The 12,029-nt window shown below is 44.7% G+C and overlaps 1 protein-coding gene across 3 annotated transcripts in view; it reads left to right on the forward strand.

Annotated features, from left to right (window-relative positions):
* Ano6 (anoctamin 6) overlaps nt 1-12,029 on the forward strand; it is a 176,378-nt gene that overhangs the window by 33,252 nt on the left and 131,097 nt on the right. For 2 of the 3 annotated variants that reach the window (XM_057791986.1, XM_057791987.1), the window contains exon 2: nt 4,358-4,420. The exons of the other annotated variant lie outside the window; for it this stretch is intronic. In XM_057791986.1, the coding sequence (XP_057647969.1) occupies nt 4,358-4,420 (63 nt within the window). The remainder of the gene's footprint in view (nt 1-4,357; nt 4,421-12,029) is intronic. 3 annotated transcript variants of the gene reach the window in all.

Here is a 12,029-nt window from a genome sequence, read left to right on the forward strand (position 1 = left end):
TCCACTGTGTCAGCTGCCGCCCTCCTGCCTCTGTGTCCCAATTGCTGGGACTCCAGGTGTCCTCTCCTGTTTCTTTTTATGGTGGCTTTCGCCTTCCTTGTTTTTTTTCTTTGGTTTTTCGAGACAGGGTTTCTCTGTAGCTTTGGAGCCTGTCCTGGAACTAGCTCTTTTAGACCAGGCTGGCCTCGAACTCAGAGATCCGCCTGCCTCTGCCTCCCAAGTGCTGGGATTAAAGGCGTGCGCCACCACCGCCGGACTTCGCCTTCCTTGTTAAAGATGTATCTGTACTGACTAGTGTCTGGAGCAGGCATGAGTCACGCTGGTGAGCATATTTCTCATGCTCTGGTGCCCCCCACCCACAAGTTCTTGCAGAGTGTTCTCTGCATCTCTTCTTCTATTGGAAAGTTTCTGTGAAGTTTGGGAAAGTCATCCAGTACATCTTCCCGAGGCTCATTTAGTCACGTTGGGTTTTGAGAAGTAAATCACACTTCGGTGATACAGTAAATGCAGGGGCCTCTCCAGGATTGAACAGAACAATATTTTAGATAAAGTCTTACTTTAGGGAGCAGGGATATTCTATAGGCATTTGATATATTCATTTGGTAATGGCTGAGAGTTGATGTTTAGTTGCTAAGACACACCTCCAAACACTTGCATATTTATGTTAGTGTACATGTTTTTAAAATATGCAATTAATCTTCCTCTTAAGGTCAGATTTACTGGGGGAAAGTGTGGAATGTAGGTCATGGCTTGCCTGATGCATGGCAAGACGGTTAGCTGTATCTCCAGCGTCATATGCATGGGATGTTAGCCTTGTTGAGTTAGATATGGTGCTGTCATCTTCGGCAGAAGGACACTAACCACACGACCAGGGGCTGTGAGAATAGGAATTAGAGAAGAGAAAGGGCCTGGGATTTGGTCTGAGGCTCTGAGCCCTGAATCAATTGTTGTACAGCTGGGAAAATGCCAGGGTTAAATCTACACAATTTCCGGTGATTAAGATTGTAAAACATTTCGCTGCGTTATCAAGGCCTTTCATTTAAGAGTGGAAGGAGTGATTCCTCTTTTTTCTTGTCAGTTTTTTTTTTATGCTAGCAATTCCATCCGTAATTAAAAAGCATTGGCGTTTTCATTATGAAAATGGCTTTCCTGAGTATAACGTGGGAACCACTAAATCCAGTTGTTTAAAACTCACTGGCATCGGCCTATGCAGTTACTTTTGTGTAAAAACAACTTAACGTTGATTTTGGGCATTCTGAGTTTGACAGCGTCAGCTTGCTCACGTGTTCCAAGAGGCCCCGAGAATCCAAGCAGCCGCTGAAGAGTCTCAGGGATTTACGGCTCCGCATGCTCTTTAGTTGAGCCTGCTTTTCCTTCAGCAGTCTTTGTTTGCTAGGGCAGCCGTAAGAGCATCACAGAACAGGTCATTAAACCACGGAAGCTTATTTCCTCACAGTTCTGGAAGGCCTAGGTCAAGATGTCAGCCCTCCTGGTCTCCTGAGGTCAGCCTCCCTGCTTGCACACAGCCGCCCCGCCCCCGTGTCCCCCATACGGTTTTTCTCTGTGGGGCCACACACACCTGGTATCTTTTCCAGAAAGAATTCTTCTTTCAGCACACCAGTCTGATTAGGCTCCGCCCTAGTAGCCTCATGTTAGTTAACAATCATTTCCTTAAAGGCTGCAGCTCCAAGTGGTGCCCTCTGAAGAAGCCAAGCGTTAGGACTCGGACAGGGCGGGAAAGGGGGAGGTTGATTCTGAGGAGTCACAGTTCCCTTAACATTGATTTACAACAGCATTGTTTTCTTTTTATATGGGGAAAAGAGTATAAAGAAGAAACCAAGATTAACACTGTACCACGTTACTGTCTGTTATTAAACGGGGAGGAGGACAAGGAGACAAAACTCTGCGTAAAACGGCTTTGGAGGATAGTAAGGGAAAACTATGTTCTCCTAGCCTTTGCCTGACAAGTAACTTCTGACATCCTTTCTTTCTTTCTTTCTTTCTTTCTTTCTTTCTTTCTTTCTTTCTTTCTTTCTTTCTTTCTTTCTTTTTCTTTCTTTCTTTCTTTCTTTCTCTTTCTTTCTTTCTTTCTTTCTTTCTTTCTTTCTTTCTTTCTTTCTTTCTTTCTTTCTTTTTTCTTTTTTTTTTGTTGAGGCTGAGTGCAGTTTTTCCCATGTGTTAATGTGTCATAGGGAGGCATCCATGCACTGACTAGCCTGAAATGGTATGTAGCAATTCATCCTGTGTGTGTGTGTGTGTGTGTGGTTTCACTTTGTGTGTGTGTGTGTGTGTGGTTTCACTTTGTCTCTGTGTGTGTGTGTTTGTGTGGTTTCACTTTGTCTGTGTGTGTGTCGTTTCACTTTGTGTGTGTGTGTGTGGTTTCACTTTGTCTGTGTGTGTGTGTGTGGTTTTACTTTGTGTGTGTGGTTTCACTTTGTCGGTGTGTGTGTGTGTGTGTGGTTTTACTTTGTCTGTGTGTGGTTTCACTTTGGTCAGCTATCAGTGGCCATGCAGGCTGTTTCCAGGGCCACGCCCACTCCTAACTGCCAAGGTGGAGAACTGTATTCCCTTTAAAGCCTAAGATGGAAAGAACCACTTAATAAAGTGAGTCAGCCTCTACTTTGGGTGAAAAAATGGTCTCTGTTTCTCAGCTTCCTGTTTATTGTTGGTTAGGGCTGTGTGAACTTTTCAGCCTCTTAGGAGAGGCCCATGCTGTGCAGGGAGGGATTTTCCTTGGCCACTGAGGTCATCTCAGCTCTCAGCCCTGCCCAGGGAGAGGGGTCTGTCTGAGTCACTAGTGGGAGTGCCCACTTGCAGTTAAGTCGAACAGCCTTTCCTATGAAAATGACTGTTGTCTCTGACTCCTTTCTGCCTGTCCCCAGCCTCTGGCAAGGTGGCAAGAAGCCAGCTTTCTGATGGAATGTACGCAGTCTTAGCCCTCACCAAGATCTCAGCCCAGGCCGGGATGGCTAACAGCTCCTGAGGTTAGCAGACCAATGCGACCTGGATGCTGAGGGTGGAGCAGTGGTCTATTGGTGCAGGGTTTCCCACACTCCTCTCCTCGACTTAGGTGCCACCTGCCGTTATTTTATAAGCTGCGCCGAGGTGCAGAAGCTCTTACTGTTTCTGGAAATGAAGCCGTCTCTTAAAGGTGTTGCTCATTTCCCAGCTCCTGGAGAGTTCATTTTCACCCGGGACTTCTAAAACACATGTGACCGGTGTCATATTTACCCGGCTGGGAGAAGCACTAGAAGAGAATAGCTCTCTTCCAAAGCAGCCTCTGGCTCCTTTCACAGTCCCAAGGAAACCCCGAGGTGACCTGTGTCTCCCTGATGGTGTTAGTATTTCTGATGGTATTAGTGATTCTGTCGTGCTGTGGACATGTATGTCTGGGCCTGGGCATGGGAAATGTGTAATTCAGCAACAGATTTAAAGGGTTGTTGGCGTGGTTTATAATTACTGTTTGTTTGGTTCACCAGTGCCTAATAAGTAGATGTAAGTAACCTCAGGAGCATGGAATGCAACGCTCGTGTTACAGGCAATCATGCAAATCAAATTCTACCTCAGGACTGCAGAGCGCACACCTTGGAGCCATTGTTAGAGAAGCATGCCATTGGATTTTCTGTTGTTTGGAACTTTCCCACCTGTCCTGCACCGGCATGAAGGACACATACACCTGAAATCAACTACCCTGTGCAAACCCATTTCAAACTCACTGGTGGTCTCTGGCGTTCAGTTTTCTTTTTTAATTTAACAGGATAATGAGGGAGGGAGAGACTTCCCGGCTTCTCTTCCTTCCTTCTCCCATCCATCGTTGCCCGTATAGGAACCTAAAACACAGGTCTGGAACAGTGGGTGTCAACCTTGGGTACAGCTTGGCACCGGATTGGGAATTTTCAGATGTCTGGGACCTGATCCCCAAAACCAAGGTGCTGGTTTAAATGTCTAGGATGTGGTCTCCACTGGGGTTTTAAGAAGCATGCCTTCAGGTTAAGAGGGCAGGGATTTGAGCGGTCACTTTGTGAGATAAATCTCAGCCCTGACCACACACTGGTGGCTCCTGGAGGTTTTGAGGAAACCCTGATGCCCACCTAATAAGACCACATTTCTGGAGGAAACAGGGTTTCTGAAAAGCTCTGGGCAATTCTGATGTGCAGCAAGAGTCTGGCCAACCGACTAACTAACCTAACCATGTCCTAACATAAGGAAAAGCGAGATCCGGGGCAAGTGGAGTGACTTGGTCAAGGTCAGCCCTTTGCTACAGAGCAGGCCTGGGACTCAGGTCTGATGCCTCTTCTGGCCAACACCTGCCCGTATGTTTGTTTATTGTATTTATTGATACCTCCTCATCCTTCAGGTGATGTTCCTGACTCCAGGAGGCCTTTTCTGGCTCCTCATTCTCTCCTACCATCCGGTCTGGGTAAGATCCCCTCGGTTGTGTTTGAACGGCACTTTTCCTTAGGATTCCCCTCACTCGCGCGGTCGGTTCTGGAGAGCAGCCCCTAACATTCTTGTTCACTGTGTAACCTGATGCATTAGGTTTTTAGGTACCGTTTGTTGAACTGCAGTTCCCTAACTTTCGGTTAATCCGTCGGCCCGCATGCATTGCTAAAAATAATCAGATTCTGTGTACTAACTCTGACAACTAAGTTTGCTTCCTGTGGCCTGCTGCATTATGGGTCATGATCCTGTGGTGGGAGGGGATATTTGGAAAGACAGTGTTAATGGCAGAATAATGAGAACAAGATGTTGGCGTCTTGGCATGTGGACCAGGGTACTTTGACTAGCATGCTGCCGTCAGGGTGCTGACGTGGTGAAATGGAGCCTGTGACCCCCTCGGCAGATCGAAAGTGATCTGATGAAAATAGAATTTCATGGAAATGTGCTTTAAATCATCTTTGTGTTCATGCTGAACACGTAACTCTGAGAGGCCACAAGCCAGATAGCTGAGTTAAATTCCTTGGCTTTGAATATGCCAGTTTTCTTAAGTGACTCAAGCAATGCATTTTACTCTGTCGTTCTGGATATTTAGAATCGTGGTTTTTCCTGGGAAATCTCTGCCAGCTTGGTGTGCCGGTGCTTCCTGGTTGTGGCTCTGTAGCCTTTAGGTGGTTGTGGTGCTCATTGTAAATGCGACCCATGGAAAGATTGTCATGGCTGAAACCTTCTGGGAACCGGGACTGCAAACTGGGCAGTGTTGCGGGTAGATCCTAGGATGCTGCAGTGTTGAGGCACAGTGGCCAAAGTGCATAGACCTCCTTTGAAATCTGCAGAAGACAACTCACAGGCTCATTGTTAGCAGGGACTGTCGCAACACAACCGGGTTGTGTGGAAGTGAACTCGCCACGCATCAGGGAAATGCTTCCAAAACAAACACTCCTGAAAGTGGTAGCGGAAAGAAAACAGATTTACTTGGAGATAATGCAAACCGTTTCTGTTCACCTGTTTTCTGAGACAGGTTCTCCTATTGTAGGCCCTGAACTTGCCATATCTCGAAGATGTCCCTAAACTCCTGATTTTCCTCTCTCCCCTTCCTTAGGACTGGATCACAAGTGTGGGCCACTACACCTAGTTCCAAACTGTAAAACATTTTTAGATTGAGTGATTTTACTATATTGTAAAAAATGCGTTTTTCGTCATTTTTAAAACAAAAATCTCTCCAGGACAGCCAGAGATACACAGAGAAACCCTGTCTCGAAAAACCAGAAAACAAAACAAAACCAAAAACAAAAAAACCCCAAAATATCGAGAACCATTTCTGCCTAATTGCATTTTTATTGTTGTTTGTTTTATTTTGTTTTACATTTTGGATGAAGAATTCAACAGACCAGTAAAAAGCCTAATGATGAGTAGCTTTTGCTATCCAAACTTCAGAGTCCTGGCTGTATTTTCTAGAAATAAGAAGGAAGAGAGAAACTAACGTATTAAACCTATAGGACACAATCTTCCCATCTAAGTCACACTATTGACCTTCTGTAACTGAGCTGCAATTTGGGCCTCAGGTTTTACAAGTAAACACGCTCCCTGCCTCCCCCCAAAAAGAGCTGAATTTAAACTCAAGTCTTTCTGATTTCAAAGTCCTGTGTCTTTGGTCCAGTGTTGAGGTCTCCAAATAAGACTGCGTATTAACAGAAAGCATTTACTATCCCTGTGGAAGAGCACATGCTTTAGCTCAGTGTTTCTCAACCTGTGGGTCGCGACCCCTCTGAGGGGTCAAATGGCCCTTTCACAGGGGCTGCCTAAAGACCATCGGAAAACACAGACATTTCCACTATAATTCATAACAGCGGAAAAATTACAGTTATCAAATAACAATGAAATAATTTTTATGGTTGAGGGGTCACCACAACATGAGGAACTGCATTAGGAAGGTTGAGAACCACTGAGTTAGCTTCTTAGCTTTTCTATTAAGCACCAATAAGTTGATGAGATGCCAATTGTTTGTGAAGTGTGGAGAAAAGGGAAGCAGGGTCCATCTCAACGGGCGTGTGAATTGTTGAGCTACCATGAAAAACAGCATGGTGGTCGACGAAACAGTTAAAAGCAGACCTTACGTGCTGCCAGACAGTCCTGGTTCTACCTGTGCCCAGAGGATACCAAACCAATGTCTGTGTCTCTGTGGCCTTTGAAACATTATTTGTAATAGCCCTAGTATGGAAATACATGTCTATTGATGATAAATCAATAAATTATGGGATGTGTGTGTGTACATATGTACACACCTATGAGTATTATTTAGTCATAAAAAGAAGGAATTGTGCCATTTGTAATACCATACAAGCATCTAGAGGATATTGTGTTAGTTAAAATATGGCAAAAAAATTATTGTTCATTTGTGGAATCTGAAAAAGTCAAACTCATAGAAGCTGAGAGTGGTTGCCGATTGTCTAAGCCTGGAAGAGGAGCATGAACAGGTGCTGGTCTAGCAGCACCTTAAGTTCAAGGTAAGTGCGTTCTAAGGACCAGGTGTGCAGCAGCGTGGTGCGGTAAGTGGTAGTGAGCCCAACCGAGGTGATGTACACAGAATGTTAGTGCACAGAAAAGCACTTTATGTGAGTGTGTTCACTCTGCAAATTACGTCATCCTAAGAGGGTAGAGCTAACGGCCGCCTGTGGTCTAAAGTCATAGCCGTAGAAATCTGCGATCAGATTCTCAGATACGTTTGGTTTGGAAGAAGCAGATGAGCCAAATGAGTTGTGGTTTGGGCTTCATCACTGAGATCCTGGATTTGAGAATCTGGTCTCTATGGTGTGTTACCTACGTGATTATGGAAAAAATCCCTCTGCCTTAGTTTCTGCATCAGTCAAATGAGACATTATAGCTTCATTGCACTATTTTCTTTCCGTGGGCTCTGAGTTAAAAAAAATATAATAGCCCTATAAAATGGTTCTGTCCTATGTATACAAATCTTGTTCTCTCTGCCAGGACATTGTCCACTTCCTGTTTGGGAAGCTTGTCCATCAACTCTTTATGGTTCACAGGTGGGTTACAGGGTTTCCTGGTTGCTTCCTGGAGATCTCTGACTAAGCTTGGTGGATAAGACGTGTTTATTCTAACCAAGCTGAGGATCACTATTCTGGCCCCTTCGGTCATCTGAACACACGGCTAGGTGAGGAATGCCAGGATGGAACCCGTTCCTGCATAGTCAGCCACAACATGTATTTGTGTGGAGTTCAGGCTTATCTGGTGTGTCACCTTCCGAAAATGCTCTGTTTCCCTTGCTCTGGGGTGCTACTTCATCGGAGTTCTGCACACAGCTCACTTCCTTCTTGGAACTGCTTCCCGGTTTGTCTTCCCAGCTCCTATATTCTTTGGGCCTTTGTTAGCGTTTCCTTGACTGTAGGATGTCAGAAAGTTGACTTTTTTTTTTTCTGGTATAGGTTTCTCCACATACACTTCTGTACCCCAAGGATTTCAGTTACAAACCCTTTTAACTATTTTGAGTTTCAAGCTCTCTGTCTGATGAAATCTAGATTTGTTTCATGCCTCACATACCCCCTCCTGCCTCTTCTTCTGCTGCCTTCTTCATCTGTGGGTGGTGTTACCCTCTCCCTATATTCAGAGTTGAAATGTTGTCCACACGTCCTGGGGAAAGTCTTGGTTTCTCTTTGTTTGTCTTCATTTCCCTCCAGGACTTGAGTTTTCATTCCAAAATGATCTTGAGTTTGTCTCCTGTCTTCACTTTGGTCATCTTTGTCACCTGCCTCAACATTGTTCTGATGTGTGACTCCCACCTTTGCATCAGAGAGCACTGTGATGCTGTGGGGCCCTGGTATTGCTTGCCCGGAAGTGTGTGTTTTACTGGGCTCCATCTGGATTCTTCCTCTACCTCTGTTTGATGCTGAGCCTCTCATCTCTGCCTTCCTCTGGGGTCACGTTGGCTGGATATAATGACATGTCTGACGTGAGGATGCACTCTCTGTCTTTTAATTTCTTTCAGTCTTGCGGGTTGACACCAAGGCGTTGTCTTAAGCACACGGAAACACTTTCTGCTGTCCCGCCATCAACTCTTCCCCTTTCCCCCAAAGCTTTCCTTTTGCAGCCAACTCTGTCACATCCTTTCAGGTCTCAGATAGCATTCCGCAGGGACTCTCCTCTCACCGTCATCCTGGAATAGTTGCCTGTGGCATTATCTGCCACAGCAGCCTGTGTATTTCCTTCCTATCACTAAGCAGTGTAAATTATTCTAGAAGTACTGACACCAGGCTTCAGCTGCAGAATTCAAGCTCCCCGCAAAGAACATTTTATGATTTGTGCATTGGTGTATCTTTACATGCACAGTTGTAGGTCCTGGAGCTCCTGAGATGGACTCTTTTTTTCTTTTAGTCTCCGTGATTGACAAAGAGCTCCACTACCGAACTGCATACCTGCCTCTTCCTTTCTGTAAAAACCCATTTGTGTATTATTTCGTGTGTGTGTGTGCGTGTGTGTATCCCTGCGTGAGTTTATGTACCGTGTGTGCAGGAACCCATGGCCAGAAGGCATCGGATTTCCCTGGAACTGTGAGCCTCTAATTAATCAGAGGGATTGTGAGCCACCATGTAGGTGCTGGGAACCATAGCTGGGTCCTCTGCAAGAAAAGCAAATGCTCTTAACGCTGACCCTTCTCTTTGGTCTCTCTTTCCCTTTTAAGGAGAGAAAGAAACGGGAAAAAATCGAAAAAGTTTTACAGAGTTTGCCGTATGCTTTCATAATTAGTAAATTAAATAATTCCTAATCTGTTGTGAAAGTGGCACTATCTCTTATTTGCTGTTCCCTAGAGACCAGAGTTTTCATCTTGGGCTGATTCTTACAGTCATTTCCCTGCAAAATATTTCTAATCAACATGCTGAAATTGTATTTTATCTGTTTTTCAGTTTTAGGCATTATCCTTTGGTGTCAGTATTTGCTTTCTTATCTTCTTGCCCCTCGTTTCTCTGTTCTCCTTTTGTCAATCGTAATCATATTGTAATTGTACTGTAATTTGGGTGAGATCGATATTCAGTGTTTACTTTATTGCAACTGTGGAATCTTCTCCACAGATGAGCCGTTTAATATAGTTTGGTTTATGTTTTCTCTTAAGATTAGTTTGTGTGACCAATATCGGCTTTTTATCATTAATTTTTGATATAGTTATGAATAATTCAACTTCAAATTTTTTACCACTTGTAAATCTTCTTTCATTATAAGCAGCCAACGAGGAATCTGTCAGGACTCGAAACCCGTTCCCCTCGGCGGAGAGTGACTTCCACTTAGCACCGTCCTGCTCTCTCCTTTAGGCTCTATCTTGTATGAGGGCCCTGCTGTGTGTTGTCTTCATGGTTGGTTTGTGAACCCATTTCCAGTGCCTCACAGAGGAAGTGGGATTCCAGAGATGAGAGACCCGTGTCTGAAAATGCCTTATCCCTCTGGATCTTAAGTGATGGCTTAGCTAAGTGTGGATGTTCAGGGTGGAAGCTGTCAACTTTCAAATTTTGGCACCTTCTTCTTTCCTGTGTGTTTCTCGAGCGATTTTTTTGAAAATTACATACATCAGATTCCAAAATTGGATCGTTTGTATGAAAACCTTCCCTGTGGAATTTTGTGGGCATTTCTTTTTGAATCCTGATTTAGAAACCTTGGCTAACGTGTGGGTCATTTGCAGAAGATGCTTTTGCTTGGAAGCCCTCCCTTTCTTCATTTCCTTTTTTTAATGTTCTCGGCTGATCTGGAACTCATCGTGCAGCGGTGATTCTCAGCCTTCCTAATACTGTGACTCTTGTCACGTGACTCATGTTGTGGTGACCCCTAACCATAACATTATTTTTGTTTCTACTTCATCTGTAATTTTGCTTCTATTATGAATCATAATGTAAATATCTGATATGCAGGATATCTGATATTTGACCCCCAAAGGGGTCACAACCCTTAGGTGAGAACCACTGACATAGACCCTGCTGGCCTCCAACTCTCAGTGGTCTCCCTGCCTCCCAAGTGCTGGGATTAAAGGTGTGCAAGTATTCCCTTTCTTTTAAAGGAGAGAATTTAGTTCTGGGAGCAAAATTGCCTTTAATTCTAAAAAAATAATGTACTATGTGCTTGGATGTTTTTTTTTTCCTTTCTAGTTTTTCTGGTCATGAATACTTCTGATATTGACACCCACACTTGGCGCAATTCCCCTTTGATCTTTTGGTCAGCTTCGTGAACATTCCCTGATTGTATCTCTCAAGCCTGCTGGTGAATTTTTAATTTTGCCACAATTTGAGGTTCCATAGTTTTTTTTCCTCCAGATGCTTCTCTTTTGGTAATGTCTTCTGTTCTCTCACAGGTATGTTCCTCTCCGATGATGAATCTGACGATGCCCTGGTGTTGTGCCCCCCTCCCACTCCCACCCGCCCCCTTCTTTTATCTAGGGGATTTTGCCAATTCCTCCTGCAATTCCAGGCTTCCTCCACAGTGACTTGGCTGGACTGTTTGATTTTAGGAAGCCTTGATATTGGTATTTTTAGGTCTTTATTATCCTTGACTCCAGCTATTTATGAAATACTTCAACCAGAATGTAAACTTTACATTTTTTCCTTTTTATATAAAGAAAAAAAGGGAGGATGTGGAGGTGGGTTGTGAGCGTGGCTCAGGGCACTTGTGTAGGGCTCTGTGTTCAGTGCCTAGCACTGACAGCTCCCACCCCCAACAAGGATGGTAGTTTTCTGTGAGAATATAGAAAGAGTGAGAGAGATCTGGGTGGAAGTTTTGGGGTCTCCACATTGACATTCAACTTCTGTCAACTCTCTTCTGTGTGTGGATCTCCATTCTGAGCTGAACTTAGAACCAGTCCATGTATCCTTGCTGAGGAAACGATCCTAGTGTTTGGTGGAACTGGGGTGGAGGCTTCCTGTCCCACCTCTACACATTCACTACCACCATGGAATATAGGAGAGAGAGAGAGAGAGAGAGAGAGAGAGAGAGAGAGAGAGAGAGAGAGAGAGAGAGAGAGAGAGAGAGAGAGAGAAGGGGGGCTAATTTTTAATGGAATTTGACTCAGCCATCCTGCCTCACCTTTGTCCCCTCTTCTAGAAGAGCCTGTGTGGTTGAAATGAAGTTGCCGCTGGCCCTTCCTCCTTTAGGATGGAGCTTCTCCAGTGCCTACGCCAGTTGCTACTTGCCTGGGACTTTCTCTGTCTTTCAAGCAGGCATTTGCTGTCCTGTGCCCTTGTTGGTTTCTGTCCTGGTAGGTCAGGATTCTCACTGATACATGCTCTGATTGCTGTTTACCTGGCATAGAATCGCATGTTTCTGTGCAGGCTCTGACTCTCCAGTTTGTGCATAGTTGCTTCTGCTGAGGTGGGAGGACAGGGAAGGGAGGAGACTTGTGGTCTATTCCTAGATTAGCCTCACCTCTGTAACCATGAAGGCTCTCTCCTGGCCTCCCGTCCTGTCCTTAAGACCAAGGACCCGAAGCAGATGGTTTCAAATCTCCTTTTACTCATAGGCTTCTTTCATCTAAAGAATTAAATCGATGTGTAGCTGAGCACTAGTGTAGGGAGTGGAGATGCTACAGTCGAGAGAAGAAA

Source organism: Chionomys nivalis, chromosome 17 (genome assembly GCF_950005125.1).
Source record: "Chionomys nivalis chromosome 17, mChiNiv1.1, whole genome shotgun sequence".
Taxonomy (NCBI): Eukaryota; Metazoa; Chordata; class Mammalia; order Rodentia; family Cricetidae; genus Chionomys; species Chionomys nivalis.